At 51.4% G+C, this 18,207-nt stretch overlaps 8 protein-coding genes across 8 annotated transcripts; 5 read left to right on the forward strand and 3 right to left on the reverse strand.

Annotated features, from left to right (window-relative positions):
- Positions 1 to 50: 50 nt before the first annotated feature.
- Positions 51 to 1,429, reverse strand: COCSADRAFT_116253 (uncharacterized protein). The gene is made up of 2 exons (XM_007701324.1): positions 1,004 to 1,429; positions 51 to 915 (listed from the first exon to the last, which is right to left on the reverse strand). The coding sequence occupies exons 1-2, from the start codon at positions 1,184 to 1,186 to the stop codon at positions 304 to 306; spliced, it is 795 nt and encodes a 264-aa protein (XP_007699514.1). The 5' UTR covers positions 1,187 to 1,429; the 3' UTR covers positions 51 to 303.
- A 601-nt stretch (positions 1,430 to 2,030) lies between these two features.
- On the reverse strand, positions 2,031 to 4,257 carry COCSADRAFT_189983 (uncharacterized protein). The gene is made up of 2 exons (XM_007701325.1): positions 2,815 to 4,257; positions 2,031 to 2,753 (listed from the first exon to the last, which is right to left on the reverse strand). Exons 1-2 carry the CDS (start codon positions 4,157 to 4,159, stop codon positions 2,311 to 2,313), a joined length of 1,788 nt encoding a protein of 595 aa, XP_007699515.1. The 5' UTR covers positions 4,160 to 4,257; the 3' UTR covers positions 2,031 to 2,310.
- Positions 4,258 to 4,599: 342 nt separating this feature from the next.
- Positions 4,600 to 5,808, reverse strand: COCSADRAFT_88756 (uncharacterized protein; the record flags this gene model as incomplete). The annotated part of the gene is made up of 3 exons (XM_007701326.1): positions 4,600 to 4,754; positions 4,810 to 5,656; positions 5,725 to 5,808. 3 exons carry the CDS (start codon positions 5,806 to 5,808, stop codon positions 4,600 to 4,602), a joined length of 1,086 nt encoding a protein of 361 aa, XP_007699516.1.
- A 3,429-nt stretch (positions 5,809 to 9,237) lies between these two features.
- Positions 9,238 to 13,298, forward strand: COCSADRAFT_189985 (uncharacterized protein). The gene is made up of 5 exons (XM_007701327.1): positions 9,238 to 10,570; positions 10,615 to 10,669; positions 10,716 to 11,476; positions 11,529 to 11,553; positions 11,604 to 13,298. Exons 1-5 carry the CDS (start codon positions 9,330 to 9,332, stop codon positions 12,990 to 12,992), a joined length of 3,471 nt encoding a protein of 1,156 aa, XP_007699517.1. The 5' UTR covers positions 9,238 to 9,329; the 3' UTR covers positions 12,993 to 13,298.
- A 49-nt stretch (positions 13,299 to 13,347) lies between these two features.
- Positions 13,348 to 14,395, forward strand: COCSADRAFT_199199 (uncharacterized protein; the record flags this gene model as incomplete). Its single annotated transcript, XM_007701328.1, has 3 exons — positions 13,348 to 13,837; positions 13,862 to 14,159; positions 14,195 to 14,395. The coding sequence occupies 3 exons, from the start codon at positions 13,348 to 13,350 to the stop codon at positions 14,367 to 14,369; spliced, it is 963 nt and encodes a 320-aa protein (XP_007699518.1). The 3' UTR covers positions 14,370 to 14,395.
- Positions 14,396 to 14,595: 200 nt separating this feature from the next.
- On the forward strand, positions 14,596 to 15,811 carry COCSADRAFT_36340 (uncharacterized protein). Its single transcript, XM_007700956.1, has 2 exons — positions 14,596 to 14,986; positions 15,080 to 15,811. Exons 1-2 carry the CDS (start codon positions 14,640 to 14,642, stop codon positions 15,543 to 15,545), a joined length of 813 nt encoding a protein of 270 aa, XP_007699146.1. The 5' UTR covers positions 14,596 to 14,639; the 3' UTR covers positions 15,546 to 15,811.
- A 56-nt stretch (positions 15,812 to 15,867) lies between these two features.
- Positions 15,868 to 16,687, forward strand: COCSADRAFT_36342 (uncharacterized protein). The gene has a single exon (XM_007700957.1). The coding sequence runs from the start codon at positions 16,040 to 16,042 to the stop codon at positions 16,514 to 16,516; it is 477 nt and encodes a 158-aa protein (XP_007699147.1). The 5' UTR covers positions 15,868 to 16,039; the 3' UTR covers positions 16,517 to 16,687.
- Positions 16,688 to 16,935: 248 nt separating this feature from the next.
- On the forward strand, positions 16,936 to 18,074 carry COCSADRAFT_159986 (uncharacterized protein; the record flags this gene model as incomplete). Its single annotated transcript, XM_007701329.1, has 2 exons — positions 16,936 to 17,452; positions 17,506 to 18,074. The coding sequence occupies 2 exons, from the start codon at positions 16,936 to 16,938 to the stop codon at positions 18,072 to 18,074; spliced, it is 1,086 nt and encodes a 361-aa protein (XP_007699519.1).
- Between the last annotated feature and the right edge of the window lie 133 nt (positions 18,075 to 18,207).

Raw genomic sequence — 18,207 nt, forward strand, 5'->3', positions numbered from 1 at the left:
TCATGATCAATTCAAGTGTATTATCATTACTTTGCTAGCCCCCCCCCCCCCCCCCCCGTCGCCAGGTGCCGAGCGCAACAAGGGAAAATGAAACCGCGCAAGCGCTCTTTCTTTTCAAATTACCATGCCGTACTGTGAAAACAAAAGACGATATTCCCAGGATCTATGCATGCGGTGCATGCTGGTGAACAAACGCTGAAAAGACGCCAGAGATGCGGTTGCTGAGGATGGAAGTAGAAGAACAAGTAGAAGTAGGAGAAAACAACAGAAAAAAAAGGAAGCATTGTCGTAAAAGTGGGTCGTTTATAGCATCAGAGCTGCGCCGAAGAAGACGGCAGATACGCCAAACACGGCAAAAGGTGCGGCCAACAGTGACGGCGCAGCACCGTTTGCAGGAGGAGCATCTGCGGATCCAGTAGGAGAGGTGCTGGAGCCGGCAGATCCAGAAGAGCGCGAGCTCTCGGAGTCGGAGGAAGAAGTAGCAGAAGCAAAGGTTGAGCTTGCGCCCGATGTCAATGAGGTAGTGCTGTTAGCAGTACTGGTTACACTGCCAGATACAGAACTCTCGGTAGCCGAAGCGTCAGAAGAGGCAGAGCTGGTCTTAGAAGCGTCGCTCGACGACGAACTTGAGCTCTTGTCGAAAATGGCCTGGATGCGAATCTCGTGGCACTGAGCGCCAATCCACTCGTCGTAGAGGTTTCCAAAGGCACCACTCATGCAGCGCCACCAACGGGTGCTGCCTCCAATGGCGAGCGAGTCATTTTTGCACACGGAGAAGCCGCCAGTGTAGATTGCGCCAGCTTGAGGAGGGCCGTCAAATTGGAATTGGCGGTTAGCCACAATGGAGCCTGTGCGGCCAAACTGGTCGTGCAGGATGCCGTCCTTGAGGGTGCAGTAGAGCTCGCCGTCAGAAGCCTGTGTAGAGCAGTGGTGTTAGTATATTATACTGTAGTATGGAATATAAAGGCAGCCAAGCCAAGACTGAGCACGGATGCATGCATACCTGTTGGGCGGTCTCGCGCTTCTTGAGAGACGGGTTCTCGAGGGTGCCAATCTTGAAAGGGGTATCGACGGTGGCCTCGCAGCCGTCAGGAATAGTCGCATCGGGAGCAATGCCCTCCTCGACAGCCTGGCCTAGGGCCGTGGCAGCGAGGAAGAGGGGAGCGAACAAGGCCGAGGCGCGCATCTTGGACGTTGTGCTGAGGGTATGGGTGGATGGCTGTGCGAGACGTGCTGACCCACAAGTGCGTGTCGGAGAGTCGTATTGAATTACTCGTTAATAGTAGGGGATTGGTGGGCAATGTTTTGGGGGTAAAATAAGCGTGCTGGAGCTGCGTCACGTATTATGGATTGGGGGAAGAATGGCAGAAGAGCAGACGCAACAGAAGAAGCCTTTGGGTTGGGAGAGGGGAAAAGAAGAAGAAGAAGAGAAAGAGAAAGAGGCTGGCACATATTTGTCTGGAGCAGCCTCGCGCGTGCCTGCCACACCCACCCACCCACCCACCACCCCCGAGTCGGCAGTACTGGGACCAGCGCAAAGCAAGGCCGATGGGAGCAAAAGCAAGCTGTACCTGCAGATCACGGCTGGATTGGGGAAAGGCCAACGCGCGGGCTTTTGGCGAGGTAGATTGCATCGTTATCATCGACATGGTTGGCGCCCGGGGGGCCTGTCGAGCGGGAGAAGCAAGACGACATGCTCCCATGCCAGTGCAGGTTTCTGCATAGGGGCATTGGCATGGGCATGGGCATGTACTTGAATACTCACATGCCATCCATCAACAGCGACTGCGCGCACGTACTCGGCATACCAACCTCGCACTGCGACGATCAGCAAACGGCGGTGGTGGGTGGTGGAGGTGCCAACGGGCTAACGGTACTTAGGCGTGGACACCAACACCCAAGTGGCGGGAACGAGGCTTGAGCAGTAGCTAATGCTACGGCGGCGGTGCAGGTACCCGTTCGTGGGGAGAAGCGTGGCTTGACCTGACCACACCTGCCAGGCCAGACCGCCCCCGTCAGCTGTGCATGAAACCAGAAAACAAGTTGATAAGTCCCATCGCGCTCATGGCCAGACTGGGAAAATAACCATGTCTGATTGCGTTGGTCAAGAGTTGCGTTTCGCTAATAGTCCGCATCATGCGGCTCAAACAGGAAACAGCAAACAAGAAACACACGCCTGCCCACCTGCTACACAAAAACACCGCGCCCTTGCCCTCGCCCTCGCCCTCGTCTCCCTCTATTCACCATCCATCCATCCATCCATCCATCCATCCCACTCACCCCCGTCCGCCCTCGCTGCCATGTCTTGCTCTACTTATTCCCATCTCCATCCCTAGCCATAGCAAGCCTCGTCTCATCGCACGCTTGGGCAATCGCATACGCCCGCAGCTCGCCCGCTCTGGCTCGCACCGCTGGGTCCACGGTTCGATCAAGCTTGTTGAGGTCGACCTTGCCCAGCAGCCCAGCCGGGTGTCTGTCCGCGCACACGGCTGCCACAACTTTGCCAAGCTCCTCGGGCGCTCGCATCGCCTCGACCAGCAGGAACTGGTACCATCCGGCCCGGTTCAGCGCTGGCATGTATCGCGCCTGCGACCCTCTGCTGCTCTCGCCAACTCTGACATGTTGGCCGTGTGTCACTCTGTCAAAGTTCCAAATCGGCGTCAGTGCGCTCTCGCACGGCACCATGACGTGCGGGATGCCTTCGATGCTCCACATCTTGGCAAACGCACCGTGAGATTGATGCGCAAATAGCCCTGTCTTGACATTAGTCTTTATCATGCCGACGAGCTTGTCCGCTTGGATTACTCTACTCACGCTTTTCATCCTCATTTAACCTCAGCAGACAACTGCCCATCAACTTTGACCCTTCCACCAGGCCCGTGTTCCTAGGCTCAAACTGCCTGTCCAATGCATCGAAAAGCAAGTCGGCCAAGACGTAGAATTCATCCGTCGCCCTTTCCGTCGCTGGGTCGGCAACTCTCCATGTGCCAGCTTGCGGCACCTCGCTTGCCTTCAAACTCGGCTGACGTCCATTGTCTTTGGGCGGCTCTGCTGAACCAAGGCTGAGATTTCCGAGGTCCGCAGGCAGTTCTACAGCGAATGTTGGCGGTGCGAAGTGTGGTGCGGCTTGGTGATGTACCGGCGGAGGAGGTACCGTGTTCCCCTGTTGTGTTGGCGACGGACTGGTAGAGTGATGTGGTGCCTGCACATGAACTGAGCCATATGGATTAGGAGCTGCCGACATGCCATTCCAATGCTGCTGGTGCTCTGGGCTGACCGGAGTGACTGGAGAAACCACATGCTGCGAGGGATACACTGGCTGTTGTTGAGGCCCAGGCCGATCTTGTGTTGCCGGGATTGAGCTCCCCCATTGCGCTTGTGGAGATTGTACAGCCATATGCGGAGGCGTATTCGCAGCATGATTTGGTATGCCCCCAACATGATTTGGCGTGCCTGCAACAACTCCGCTCTCTTGTACCGCATAACAGCCGGGTAGCTCCTGCACCGGCGGCGCATATGGGCTGTGTCCTATTTGGCCATGTCCATGTTGCGGTGCATAGCCCGACGTAGTAGTTGATGGCGGCGGCGTATACGATTGGGAAACAGGCGCTTGCTGCGTCTGCTGCGGTGAGTAACCAGCATGTCCCGAGTGTCCTGGAGTCGACGTGAAATAACTCGATAGCTGATATGGACTCGATGCCGGCGGAGGTGGTGGAGGAGAAGAAGAAGAAGGATGATGCCCCTGGCTCCACCGTTGATGTTGCTGTCCCTGACCCCACTGCTGTTGTTGCGGCTGCGGACTAGTAGTAGCAACAGCAGCAGCAATCTGACCCTGACCCTGCTGCTGCTGCTGTTGTTGCCCATGATGACTCTGATAACTCTGCGCACTCTGAACCACATGTACAGGCGGCTTGCTATTCCCTAGTAGCGAGCTCATACTCTTACCCAGTTTATTCAGCATCGGTTTTCCATTCGTCAGATGCTGATTCACCATTTGTCCGATTATCCCCCCAGACTTCTGGGCATAATAGCTTGATCCTCCATCGTACTTGGCTGCATGCGGAGGTTGGTAGGGTGGGGGCTGCTGATGCTGCTGATGTTGCTGATGTTGCTGATGCTGCTGTGGCGCTGGGGGTATGTAGGTCCCGTACTGCGACATGCTTGTATAATATATATGTGTGTGTGTACTATGGATATGCGAGAGTATGTACACAGTCTCGGGACTTTTTGACGGGCGGATCGAGCGTCGCTCCTCCCCCCCCCCTCTCTCTTTCCCGCCCTTCAGCTCTTAAGGCGTCCCGCTGAGGACCCACGCGAAGCCAGATGCAGAACGGTGGCTTGTTTTACAGCCGCAGCGTAGTGCAATATTGTTGGCGACACGGCGGCTAGGCTCAAGGGGGCAAGGAGGGTGGGTGTTAGCGTGACGATCGAATGTCATTTATAGCAGTAGCGTAAGTACATTCGGATAAACATGTCGAGAGATGCATGAACCTAGATGCGGGACGTTTAAGGAAAGGGGACTACGATAAGATAACATTTCCTACCTAGTGATGTGTTTTCTAACGATAAGAGTTGTAGACAGCCAAACAGTACAACTTCTTAATGTATAGCAGAATCAACCCGCCCCATCGCCCCAACCTCGACCAAAATCTTGACCTGGTTTTCCTTGTCATGAACAAGAGCCTTGATGCCACTCTCCACAAGATCCTCCAACTGAATCCTCCTCGTAATCATCTTACTCGGTTTCAACTTGCCTGCACAGACACATTAATAATCTCGCAAACACAAATCCATGTCTTAAAAACTCACCAGAAGCCAGCAAATCTAGAACAGCTTGAAAATCTTCCCTCCGATACCCTAACACAGCCGTATACTTTGCTTCGCGCGAAACCAGCAAGTTGGGATTAAATGGCACTTCTGTCTCCCAAATCGCTACATTGACTATCGTGCCTTTGGGCCGCACAGCTGTGCACGCAGTAGTGAGACTGGCTGGTACGCCCGCGCAGTCGAAAACGACATCAGGACCCCCGTTACTGAGCGCCTTGCTCATTTTGACAACGTCGTACGTCTTGGGACACAAGACATGATGGGCTCCGAATTCTCGTGCAAACCGCTGGCGGGTGCCGGATATTTCGCTTACGATGATTTTACCTACGCCTTTGGCGACGAGACATTGGACAATGGCGAGGCCGATGGGGCCGCCACCTAGGATCAACGCGGTCGAATCGGGACTCAGTGGTGCGGCGGATACGGCATGCCAGGCTACGCTCAGGGGCTCGACCAGCGCGCCTACATCGAGAGGAATGTTGGGTGGTAGATGCAAGACTGCAGCTTCGGGTACGACCACGGAGTCGCTCAGGCCGCCACCACCACCGGATAGTCCGATAAAGCCGCCGTTGAAACAGACGTTTTCGCAGCCTGCTTTGCATGCTTCACAGACTCCGCAGTATATGCTTGGTTGGATACAGACGTTTTGGCCTACGGAGAAGGCAGAGTCGGGTGATCCCACTTCTGTGACGATGCCTGAGAACTCGTGGCCGAGGGTAATGGGAATCGTGTCTTTGGTGCATGGGTGAGGCTCCGTTGGCGCAAATGTAGGTCCACCGAGATACTCATGGAGATCCGAACCGCAGATGCCTACGTAGGCCGGGGCAATCTACACAGTTATCAGAAATTGCTCTCCTCTTCCATGTTACGACACCATCGGAAGGGGAGAGACGTTACTCTGACTTGCCCCGCTCCACACTCCTGCTGCTCCACATCCTCAATCCGAATATCCTCTTTTCCGTAATATCGTGCTGCGCGCATTGCTCTAATCCTGTTCCAGGTGTACTGGTTCCAGACCTTGATCCTAGTTGGTTCGTGTCATGTGTCTCTTGATCAACAATCGCAGTCGCGAAGGCGCTTTCAATAGCAGACATTTGGTGTCCTCCCCTCGCCTTCTTGTATTCTATCAAAAGCACTAGCCAGCCTCGGTTCCGCTTGTTGGCGGGAGATGCGCGCAGTACCTACCCCGTGGCAGGAGTTATACCCCGCGGGAGACAAGTCATGCCATGTGTGTAGGTCCGGGATTTATCGGTCGTTCGTCAGCTCATTGGGCATTGGATACGGGGTTAAAGGAAGCGCCTTGGGATAAGCACGCTCCACAGGGAAAAAGTGCCCTTGATCCGGCATCGCGTGCACCGCATCCAGTTGTTCGGAGGAAGTGGGGCGGAGACAAAACCGGGGACAGCGCTGACCTCTTTGCGGGGGCGGGGGGGATTGTGGGTTTACTAGCTTGGGTAATCCGCAATCCTGGGCTCCTGGATTTTGCTCCTTGTCTCCAAGTGCTCATGCACTAACTGGCTATACGAAGTCTCTCATAGAAACGCTGCGTAAAGGGAGTAGTTGTGCTGAATCGAGTCAATCGACCCGGCGTTCGTGGCCGATGAGTGCAGATACGTTGACGTCAGACGGTGACGAGACAGGATTGATTCTCGGCCCCTCACACCAGCTCACGCCATTGTTTGTGTGATGCACTACTTTCTCAGAAAATATAGGTTCATCCCTTCCAGATGAAATTTCTCGAGAGAGACCGACGTACCTGGTTCCACCCTTGCTATTGTTGTCATGCTTCGCGTGATGAGGTGGTGTGAATAAAAGATTGCTAAGTGTTGTTGTCAACCCGTTGTCGCGTAGAATATAGTACTTTGAGTGGTACTTGGAGTGACACTTGGTACTTGATTTGCTGTTGTATTGGGTTCTTTTCGGCAGGTACGAAAGCAACGAGCGCGCGATGATCGCTGAACAACCGAATCCGAAAGCCATGTTGGAAACGCAACGACATGGTTTTGGTGGACGTGTATCACGTGCTAGGAGGTTTCGATGCCGACTTAAAATGCGCCATACGCCGTGTGCTCCGGAATTTGATTCCACGGAGAAGGTATGGAGAGGTTTGCTGAAAAGGTATAGGTAGACTGTAAGTTGACATGCAGGGTCTTGAGCAGCGCTACTGTCGAACACCAAAGTAAGGGCCATATTGTCGCATAGAAGAAAGACATCTCGGCAATGTGGTCAGCGTTCCGACAACAGCTTCGATGCAACTATTCTGAATGTTTGGCGCTCCGTGACTCTACTTTCGGCATACTACCTTGTTCAAGACACCCAATTTAGAGACTTGCTGGCTAACAATGAATCCGAGAATCAAACCTATTGCCAATATCAATTCTTATCAGTTCTTTTCTAGGCAAGATGTGAGGCATGCACGATGATGAAGGTGTTTCTTTTCTCGCCAACTTTTCTTTTTCGAGTCAATTGCTGATCAGCACTATGCAAATCATCAAAGACGACAACTGCATTGGGCGAACAGAGTATGGAGATTCAGGAGATTGCTGTATCGTACTTCTGGGGTGGCTTTTGTGTAATGGCTGTGAGCCTCCATTGAAACTCGAACAATTTCAAAAGCACAGTGCAACACCATACGGCCTATGCGCATAGCAACCAATAACATTGGCTCGATGGTAGCTCTGGTTGTATCGCGCAATACGTGTAGAGAAATCGGCTCAGCGAAAGGATGATCTTTTGTGGGGTCAGAGGGGTCGATCCGATTCTCAAAGCGGGCGAGGTCAACAACAGTAATCCCTGTCGAGCTGTGATCTATGCGGCACCAACTCCGTTGTGATAACATAACCCCATCACCCCGTGCATACGTAGTCCACACGTACACACTACGTACTTACATCGCTGTCCTTGCAGCACGTGTTGATGAGACTACCCCCTGGCTTGGTTCTAACGTTGCCAAGTACCGTTGGACGCGGGGGTTGGCGTTCCGAATCATCTCGAACATGTCACCCTCGTGAAGGTGGTGTCAGGCTGCACAGTATTATAGCAATGGCCTGTCCTATAATACCAGACATTGTGTCAATCTTCTCCGAGTCCAAGGTTAGCTTACTTGTGTAACTATCAATACTGCAGTCCTTGTTCACAAATTATACGACAGAAGGTACTTGAGCTCGTCGATTTGGGCTATTGGACCCCTTTGTTTCCCAAATTAGATTAGTTTTAAAACAGTTTTCTATCTTAGCTCTCGTACGAAGAGCATAACGTTTTTTCACACTTTTATACCTTCATATCGTAGCAAACACAACAGAGACTCTCTTTGGAGTTTGTTACGATATATATGTAGTAGTATGTATGTATGTATGTATGTATGTATGCATGAAGAAGAGGGATTATAAGAGTTTACTCATGTTTTTTTACTGCAATGCAGAGGTGCGCAGATATTCTGTTTGAGTGAAGAATAGCGTAGACTAACTAACCTTAACACGATTGAATACAACAGTGGATATATTATTGCACTAACGTAAGCGCTAGAGCTGTATAGGAAGCCGTCGTGTCAAATAACGCAAATCAACGGAGTTGAATAACACTTGCCATGCCATGCCATGCCATGCATGTACATGTGCGTACTCATACTCGACAAGATCGACATGGGGCTACCGCCAGGAGCCGGCGTTTTCCAGACGACAAACTACCACCACGTAGGCGTACAGCAAAGGCAGCGGAGATCGCAGGTGTTGAGCGAAGCTGCGAGCAAGTCTGCGTCTCGTCATGGATTCCGCTAATGCTTACGCGAACAAAAGTTAGGAGAAAAAATGCCCAATAACGGGAGCTAGTCAGGATGCGAAGGCTGTCCCGTCCAGGCCGACGTCATCGAGTGGCGAACTACACGCGTTTTTCGTCATTCCAGACGCCAAGCGAGGACAGGGTTATTTGTCCCTGCAGCGAATCATGACACAATCGAGCGGCTGTGTCGGCAGTACTACAGCCTCTGCCTCCTTCAACATGCACATTACTCCAGCTAGTAGATACAAGTCTATACACACGCCGTGTAGACTAGCAGCCCTCGACTAGTTCGCCCGTTGCGCTTGTCAATCTTCTCAAAACTGCCGTTTCAGGTTTTTTTTCAGGTACCGGCAACTACTAACGCTAGAGTTCCAAACACTACACGCGATCGTTTGTCGATGGCCGGTGATTCACGCGGGCCAACTGCGGTCATGTCTCAAGCGTCGGTGTCAAGCTCCCTAACCAGGGTGCATGGGGGCGGCAATTTAGATGCGGCCATCGGCTACCCACCGCATCCAGGACGGAGTTCACCGAGAACTGACCGAGAGCCATTTGTTCGCATGGTCTTGCTGGTATAGAGGACGTGGAGGTGTCTGTCTCGCTGCCTGCTGACCTCTTCGTTCTCCCAGCCATCAGAGGCTGTCTGCCCTGATAACAGCCACCATCCTACGTACTTCTCAACTTCCACGGGGTATTTTTGACGTCGCGTACTCATCAACGCAACCATGTCGACGGAGCTGGAGACTGCTGAACATGCAGGTGCTAAATCTCACCTGTCGTTCCTCACTGAACCGACCGGGGATTCCGCTATTGACTCCGACCTTCAATACATACGCGAGCTGAACTGGGCCGATACCGCTCCTGGACCCATTGCAGAATGGCCTCGCGAATTACTGGTGCTCATCAACCTGGCCATGCTCAGCCCCCAGCCCCAACTATTCCTATTAGGCCGTGATTCGACCATCTTATACAACACAGCGTATGGCAGGTTGCTTCGCGATTATCACCCGCTGTACCAAGGCAGACCAATAGCTCTCAACACTGCAATGGTTGGGCATGGTCCGGCAATACCAAGACTCACACAGCCTGAAAATGACGGGTCCGGCGTGGACAACGAGCACCAAATACCGTGTTTCTTCCCACACCATGGCCATCTCCAGGAGGTTTTTCTCAGAGCGACAATGGTAAAATTACCATTGTCCTTGGATGGATACCATGTCACAGCTTACGACACGACCAAGGAAACGCTGCAGCGTCGTCGTGAACGGTCGCTAAATCACATTCGTCGTGCTTCCAAAGATGCCACAGACCTAAATGCCTTGTGGACTTCAACATTGCGTGGCATATCGAATGGTAATGGTGATATATCGTTTGCGGCTATATACTTTGCCGACAGTAAGCTCGTGCGTGAACATGAGACCGGATTCATAGCGAATGAGATTAGCACCAACGAACTCATTCTTGCTGACACTGTGGGCTCCTTTACAGCACCGCTCCCATCAAGGATCAAGCGTAGCGAGGATCAGGCATGGATTAGAACCATCTACAAAGCCATCGATTTGCGTACTCCTGAGCTCCTTTATGCAGCAGACGGATCCTTGCCACTAGAGATGTGCCGTGCATCTAGGGACCGGTGCTATGGCGATGATTCTTACCAGGCAGTCATTCTGCCTAGTATCATGGGCAAATCCGGAAACGTTTACGCTGTATTGATCCTTGGACTAGCACCACGATGTCCTTACGATTCTTCCTATCAGGCATGGGTGGGGACGCTGCATCAACACTTTTGCAGCAGTGTAGCATCAATTACAATTGCGGAGACTAGGAGGCTTACGAAAGAAAACGACCAAAAACTGATAGCAAAAGAGAAGGAGATGTTGGCAAAGGAAATGCAATTGAGACAACAAGAGGCCGTGTTAGCGACAGGCAAGATGCAGCGCATGTTGCAAGTAATCGAAGCTGCCAGGTTAGTCTTCTGCATCATACAGATGAGCTGTGCTGATCTTTTAGCAAAAGTATCGGTTTTTTCGAATGTACCCTGTCAGGAAAGCTGACGCAAACTAATGTGAGAAAAGAAAGCTAGACGAAATGCGTATACTAACAACAAACAGGAAGCGTTTTGTAATTTGAGTGGTTGTTCCAGAGACGTTGATGTACGGTATCAAACAGTATTAATGGAGCTTTGCGAGCGAGATGATCAGCCGCTTCTAACATCCCATTGGAAATCCTTGGTGGCTGGCCGATCAACAACGCTCGCAGTAAGGTTTCGGCCTCATGGCTCTGAAAGAAAATGGGTGCAGATAGCCTGTGTCCCTATGCTTGATAATGCACTCGGTGTTGTAAGCATTACAGGTTGTGTAGCAGCCCTCGACGTTCAGCAAATGATCAAATATGAGGCCACCGCTGATGGTGCTGGGGCCTCGGACCAAGTTCGCCTGAACAAATCGCGTCTTTTGAACTTCATTGAAAATGCGAATATCGGCCTTCTGGTGTTTGACGAGAACGGAACGCCCTCTTTTGTCAACAAGGCCTGGTTCCAGATGACGGGTCATCCTTCAATGTCAGTAACGAGTATACAAGTTCGTTCCATTGTTTTCCCCGAGGATATCTCGGAGTTTGATGCACGCCTGGAAAATATTTTCAAATTTCGAAAGCCTGAGAGCTTTCACGTTCGGCTGAAAAGTATTCACAAAGGAGCGCCTAATTACTCGGAGCACACGTGGGTGCAATTCGCTGCCTTCCCAGACATTGTAGAAAATGGCGCTCTCCAAATAACGACTACAATTACCGACATCAGCGACTTCAAGTATTCTGAGCTTCTCCAGCGTGCAAAGCTCGAGGAGGCTATTGAATCCAAGCGACAGCAAGAAAAGTAGGTGCTCTTCCATCCAGGGTTGTGCCAGTCAACAACTAACTTAGCACAGTTTTGTCGATATGACTAGTCACGAGGCATGTATTTCTATTTAATTAAGTGAAAATTACCGTCTAACACGTCGTAGATCCGAAATCCTCTAGGTGCCGTTATGCACTGTGCAGACGCTTTGTCGCATTCGCTTTCCGAAATGAAATTGATACTCGATCGCGCAAGCCGTCAAGATGCGCATAACGTAGACCACAAAAGTACCACGAAACAGCTTCAAGAATGTACGGGCAGCATGATTGAAGCCGCGGACACTATCATGGCCTGCACAGTACATCAGAAGCGAATCATTGACGACATTCTCTCCATCTCAAAGCTTGACTCCAACCTTCTAGAGATATGTCCCTCGGCCTTCCAAGTGAAAACCTTTCTTGAGCAGGTCGAGAGCACGTTCAGGTTCGAAGCTACACAGGCTGGTGTCACATTCACGATAATACCTGATCCCTCTCTGAGTCAGCTCGGGGTTGACTGGATCGAGGCAGATCCCGGCAGAATCATGCAGGTTCTCGTAAACTTGGTTGCGAATGCTATCAAATTCACAAAAGATAGCCCCAAAAGTAAAAACGTCACTCTCCGTGTTGGCGCTTCCTCTTCTCGCCCTGCAGATATATTTGCCGACTTGATGATGGTAGCATCTCCAACCTCTTCGCAAAAGGAAGAGGCCAAGGCAGCCATAGCAACAAACGGGCAGGAGCTCTATCTATGGTGTAGCGTGAAGGACACAGGCTGTGGTATGGACTCTACTTCCATGAAACGTATTTTCTCGCGGTTCATACAAGCTTCCCCAAAAACATACAGCAAGTACGGCGGTTCTGGTTTGGGGCTTTTCATTAGCCGAAAGCTGATAGCTCTGCAAGGCGGAGAGATTGGTTTTGCATCTCAAGAAAATGTAGGATCAACTTTCGCCTTTTACGCTAAAGCTTCGCGAGCAGTTTCGCCGGAATCTGCTCTTACTGTTCCTACTTCACCCGGTAGGCCCACCGAAGTTAGTAATAACCCTCGACATTCCTATGGTCCACAAAGCCCCGAGTCTCGAGACAAACGACAGCTGAGTGTTCTTCTTGTCGAAGATAACATGGTCAACCAGCGCGTCTTGAAGAAGCAGTTGCAACGACACGGCTACATTGTTCACACGGCAGACAATGGACAGAAGGCCCTTGACTTTATCAAGACTTCACAACACTGGAAGGCGTATCCAGATACCACTGCCTCAGATTCATGCATCGATGTTATTCTTATGGACGTTGAAATGCCTGTCATGGACGGTCTCCAATGTGCAAGGATGATACGTACTGCGCAAAACAATGGGAAAATCAACAAACACCTCCAGATAGTTGCTGTTACTGCAAACGCAAGACCTGAGCAGCTGAAGCGTGCTACAGAGGCTGGGATGGACGATGCGATCTCGAAACCATTCCGAGTGAAAGATCTAGTACGCGTAATAGACAGACTGGGTGCTCTAGAATGAGGCGGAGGTATGCATTTGAGCTTATGGGTGGGTGAATCGCTACGAATACGGTCCTGTTGAGCTCTGCGCACAATGTACTGCCTGGACTATCCTAATAATCATAATTTTCATTTCCTGTACAGCCTTGCGTTAAGTAGAGGTAGGGTCTGCCAAGCGGGCAGCGCAGTGAAAGATGAGCTAGTTGATTTTGCGATGAATTGACGGTTGGTGTGCTGTCCCATTACGTATATATCTCACTTCATCCACATTGGATCTTTCCCACTGCAGCCTGCAGCATTGTATCTACCAACTTGGTTGCAACTCACGGTACGGTATTATTAATGGTCCACAAGCCACTAGTACTAATCAGTGACAGATGAGTTTCAATCTAGACGTGCTTTTCTTTGAGCCTGCTGACTTGGGCCTGGACAACCCGATGGCCGATCCATACAAGCATGAAATTTCTGAAGTCAAACATGGAGAACCACTGTGTGTGTCAGATATAAACGATGAGGAGTTGGAAGAAGGAGAGAGCGAGCAGAGGCGACTTCGATCCGTCATCGCACATCTCAGTCAACAGTGCGATTATTGGATAGCGCAAGCTGAAGAACATGACAGGACCATTGCAGACCTGGAACAGAGGACATCCATGGATACAGCCCATGCGGAACTTCCTCGCGACATCCTGCGCCGCATTAATCGCCTGGAAAGCGAAATGGTACGCCTGCGTGCAGAGAACGCTCAACTGAAGGAGACGCACAAGACTACTGAGCGCGAGAATATCCTCCTTGGCATTCAAAACGAGAGCAAGGCCAACAAACTCAAGGGTGCAAACACAAAGGTTAAGAATGCTAAGCAAGTTGCTAGTAAAGAGTAGGAAAAAGCTAAAGAAGTGATGGAAGCCAAACAACGCCATCTTGCATCCCAACGCAAAATGAAGGAACGCGATGATGCTCTGGCTGCGACGCAGGAACAGAGGAAACTGAACGAAGATCTTCGCGCAGAGCTTGTAACAGAGCAGTCTGGTGTTCCACACATGCGCGATACTTCTGTTGCTCCGAATGATACTGTAGTTGTGGCCCCGATTGAATTTGAGGTTCGCCGTGTCGACGTTCAGTGCATTATGGTAGAGTTAGGCCAGCGCCAGATGGACTGGACTGTGGGTATTGAGGAATGGTACAAAGAATGGTTAGGTTTTTCTTGTGGTTCTTACAAAAGAAGAGGAATATGAGGATGTACGAGGATATGCTCAACAGACTAAATGGTTATGTCGAGAGAGCGGCGGAGAATGGCGGTCAGGCCTGTAGGCGTGCTTGCGAGGCTCCCTGTCGTTTTACTAAATCATGTCATGATGAAGAGGTGTATGCACATGTAGGGCCATGGAGAAGCGCCGAGTAGTAGTTCACAGCTTTTAGATGATGGTGATGATAATGAAATAATGTGTAATACTCTAGAAACTCGTATTTGATACTTGTGGATACATTCGGCCCGTTTTCTGGTTGCAACTCCTCCAAGTGAAGAACGATGATATATGTACTACTGTCGTCGTCCTCATGCTTGGCATCTCCAGCCTCATAATCGCTCCCAAGTCAGTCTGACGCACGCCGCACGACCCTCCGGCCCACATTGTTCCGCCAAACCGCTCCGGCGAGGTCAAGAGAGCCAACCATGTCCAACTTGCTGCCACTTCTGCCCTCGCACTTCACGCCGCGCGAACGCTCCTACTCGCAGTCTGCCGCCCTAGCCAGATCCGCATCTGCATCCCCGTCTGCATCCACGGCCCGCCCGCAGTCCGCAGTTCAATTGCCGCCGCCGGGTCACAACCTCGCCATGAACGGGACGCCCAGTCAAGGGTCGGGCCTACGTTACCCCTCGAACAAGAAGACCATATACGACCGCAACCTGAACCGGAGCAAGAATGCAGAGCTCAGCCGCGCAGCCTTTGCCTACCTCTTTATTGAAATGATTGCCTATGCGCAAAAGGGCGCAAAAGACGTGGGCGGCTTAGAACAAAGGTACATTGCTCATTGCGCGCAAATCCCACGCCTTCTCTTCCTACAGTACATGGCATAGCATGGCTTTGCTAACAAGTGCCTCCCTCCTCTCAGACTCAACAGCCAAGGCTACCCTATCGGCCTCCGTCTTCTGGATCTCCTCCTCTCCCGCACCGCCAACCCCCTCGCCTCCATCCGCCCCACACGCATCCTGCCGCTCCTCCAGTTCATCGCCCAGCAACTGTACCGCTACCTGTTTGGCCGCCCCGCCGACGCCCTCGAAAAGTCGGGCACAGACCCGGGACAGTACATGCTGTTTGACAACGAGCCCATGGTCAACCAGTACATTTCGCTACCAAAGGAGCTGTCAAGTCTCAACTGCGCGGCGTTTGTGGCGGGCATTATCGAAGGCGTGTGCGATGGTGCGGGGTTCCCGACTGAGGGTGTTACGGCGCATAGTGTGGGCGAGGAGGAAGGTAAGGATGGGAAGGGGCTTTGGCCGGGGAAGACAGTGTTTTTGATCAAGTTTAAGCCGGAGGTGTTAGAGAGGGAGGAGATTTTGGGGAGGGGTGGGGGATGAGTGGCGGTAGGAAATGGATGGGCATGCGTGATGAAATATTTGCATAGCGAGGGCGTTTTGGGCTGGGTTGCATTTCTGGTTTCTGGATATTTTTGGTCCTTGCAGCGCGTGTGTCAATTATACATATGTTCGATTCCAAGGTCGGGTGCGCTGAAATGGGTAGGCTTTCTGCTGAATACATGTGATATGAAAGTCATTTTTGGGCGTATGTGACCAACGCGCAAATACACTTTGTGTGATCAGAACTCTACTTATTACTATCACCGACTACCACAAGAAGCAAGTGTAGCGACACGTGATGCTTACTTCGATTACAAATTTAGGCTGGCGAGAAGGTCCTTTGTTCAGTACGTATAGAATGTTCTACAACATTGCAACTTGTTTTAAAAAAGTCACGGCTTCAAAACCACCCTGCTCTCAGCATACATTGCCCAGCTCCACAATCGCATTTCAGTATTACATCAAAAAGAAACATCCAAACATTCAAGACAACCATGCCAACAGAAATCTCCGCCCCTCTCCACTTCCACACCCTCCTAAACGCCCACACCTACCTCATCGCAGACTTCTACGCAACCTGGTGCCCACCCTGCAAACAAATCGCACCTGTCTACAACCAATTCTCCAACACACGCTCTGTACCCGGAAAGTTCGCTTTCGTCAAGATCAATGTTGATGAGCAGCGCGAGATAGCGGCGCAATATGGTGTCACGGCTATGCCGACATTTATGCTGTTTAAGAATGGGAAGAAGGTGGAGGAAGTTAGAGGTGCGGATGTGAGGGGATTGAAGGGGATGGTGGAGAAGGCCGGTGGGGAGGTTAAGGCTATGGGTGTAGAGAAGAAGGAAGAGAAGAAGACTGAAGGGGAGAAAACGAAGGAGCAGGTGGAGAAGAAGGAGGAGGAGGAGAAGACGGTTAGTGGGTGTTATGGGATGACCGGAGGGAATCACTGGAGGATGTCGTTGAATTAGTGTCGTGTGATGATACCCCCGAATTGAGAATATAATCTATTTTTGCATTTTGATGGGTTTGGTACTATACATACAGTGCTCTAGTAGGAATGCGGGGTGACTAGTAGTTCTGTATGAAGAGAATAGCCTGGGCTGTCCGTACAGTAATCTTTTTCACGTATTCATACCCACATCCAAGACCTACATCAGCAATTGCTTTGTGTGGCAAGATTTGAAATCAAACCATTCGTTGCAGTGACGCTGGATTTGTAAACCCTGGTCAGATGTCTGGGTAAGAGAGGACACCTTGCGTGCTAAGCGATCGCCAGCGCAGGACCCTGGAGGCAAGCCCTCTAGCTCGACCGTGTTCCCCACCGCTCTTCAACATAAGTTTGGAGCTCCCATTCCACTGATTGAGCTTCCTCCTCTCAAACCTTACAATGTTGTTCCGCAATCTCATACCCGCGGTCATTGCGCTGCTCCCCGCCATTGCTTCGGCAGATGCCGTCATTGACCTCAACCCCTCCAACTTCGATGATGTTGTCCTCAAGTCCGGCAAGCCCGCCCTCGTAGAGTTCTTTGCCCCTTGGTGCGGCCACTGCAAGAACCTCGCCCCCGTCTACGAAGAACTCGCCACCGTCTTCCAGCACGCCGGCGACAAGGTCAGCGTTGCAAAGGTCGATGCGGATAACCACAAATCGCTCGGCAAGCGTTATGGCGTCTCAGGTTTCCCCACTCTCAAGTGGTTCGATGGAAAGACCGACAAGCCTGTCGATTACAAGGGCGGACGTGATCTTGAGAGCTTGAGCAAGTTCATTACGGAGAACACCTCCGTCAAGCCTAAGATCAAGGCCAAGCTTCCTAGCCAGGTTGTGTACCTTGATGACAAGAGCTTCAAGGAGAAGGTTGGAAAGGACCAGAATGTGCTTGTTGCCTTTACTGCTCCATGGTGTGGACGTACGTTCTACGGTTCCAATCTGTCAAGCTGCCCTTTGCTGACGTGCATACAGACTGCAAGACCCTCGCCCCCGTTTGGGAGACCCTCGCCAACGACTTTGTCAACGAGCCCGATGTCTTGATCGCCAAGGTCGACGCCGAAGCTGAGAACTCCAAGGCCCTTGCTCAGGAACAAGGTGTCTCTGGCTACCCTACCATCAAGTACTTTGCCAAGGGATCTACCGAGGCCCTCCCATACAATGGTGCCCGTGCTGAGAAGGACTTCATCGATTTCCTCAATGCCAATGCTGGCACTCACCGCGCTGTCGGTGGTGGTCTCGATACTACCGGTGGCACTATCGAGGCCTTCAACGCTGTCATTGAGAAGTTCAAGGACTCATGGGCCGACGGAGCCGAGGAGGCCAAGACTCTTGCTGCTACCCTACAGGACAAGTACGCACAATACTACGTCAAGGTCTTCTCAAAGATTGGTGCCAACAAGGAATACGCTGAGAAGGAGCTGAAGCGTCTGCAAGGCCTCATTGCCAAGGGCAACCTTGCACCTGAGAAGATGGATGACTTGATGAGCAGGAGCAACATCCTGAGGAAGTTTATTGGTGAGGAGGAGAAGACCGAGTTGTAGACGACTCGAGTTATGTGGTGATGGATGATGTTGGGGAGATGTTTATACCATTGGCGTGGATGCGTTATGATAAATAGGATAAGAATACATATGGTGCAAGAGCGCCACAAGGAAATGACAAGAAAGAACATGG

This window comes from Bipolaris sorokiniana (genome assembly GCF_000338995.1).
Source record: "Bipolaris sorokiniana ND90Pr unplaced genomic scaffold COCSAscaffold_6, whole genome shotgun sequence".
Taxonomy (NCBI): Eukaryota; Fungi; Ascomycota; class Dothideomycetes; order Pleosporales; family Pleosporaceae; genus Bipolaris; species Bipolaris sorokiniana.

What these genes read in the sequence shown, in the direction of transcription:
- COCSADRAFT_189983 (XM_007701325.1), bottom strand. Translation starts at nt 4,159, where the DNA reads ATGTCGCAGTACGGGACCTACATACCCCCAGCGCCACAGCAGCATCAG. An exon ending in GTTAAATGAGGATGAAAAGC is followed by an intron (nt 2,754 to 2,814) that starts GTGAGTAGAGTA and finishes ATGTCAAGACAG; the next exon opens with GGCTATTTGCGCATCAATCT.
- COCSADRAFT_36340 (XM_007700956.1), top strand. Translation starts at nt 14,640, where the DNA reads ATGTCCAACTTGCTGCCACTTCTGCCCTCGCACTTCACGCCGCGCGAA. An exon ending in GTGGGCGGCTTAGAACAAAG is followed by an intron (nt 14,987 to 15,079) that starts GTACATTGCTCA and finishes CCCTCCTCTCAG; the next exon opens with ACTCAACAGCCAAGGCTACC.
- COCSADRAFT_189985 (XM_007701327.1), top strand. Translation starts at nt 9,330, where the DNA reads ATGTCGACGGAGCTGGAGACTGCTGAACATGCAGGTGCTAAATCTCAC. An exon ending in CAAGTAATCGAAGCTGCCAG is followed by an intron (nt 10,571 to 10,614) that starts GTTAGTCTTCTG and finishes CTGATCTTTTAG; the next exon opens with CAAAAGTATCGGTTTTTTCG. An exon ending in TCGATATGACTAGTCACGAG is followed by an intron (nt 11,554 to 11,603) that starts GCATGTATTTCT and finishes AACACGTCGTAG; the next exon opens with ATCCGAAATCCTCTAGGTGC.
- COCSADRAFT_36342 (XM_007700957.1), top strand. Translation starts at nt 16,040, where the DNA reads ATGCCAACAGAAATCTCCGCCCCTCTCCACTTCCACACCCTCCTAAAC.
- COCSADRAFT_116253 (XM_007701324.1), bottom strand. Translation starts at nt 1,186, where the DNA reads ATGCGCGCCTCGGCCTTGTTCGCTCCCCTCTTCCTCGCTGCCACGGCC. An exon ending in AGCGCGAGACCGCCCAACAG is followed by an intron (nt 916 to 1,003) that starts GTATGCATGCAT and finishes TGCTCTACACAG; the next exon opens with GCTTCTGACGGCGAGCTCTA.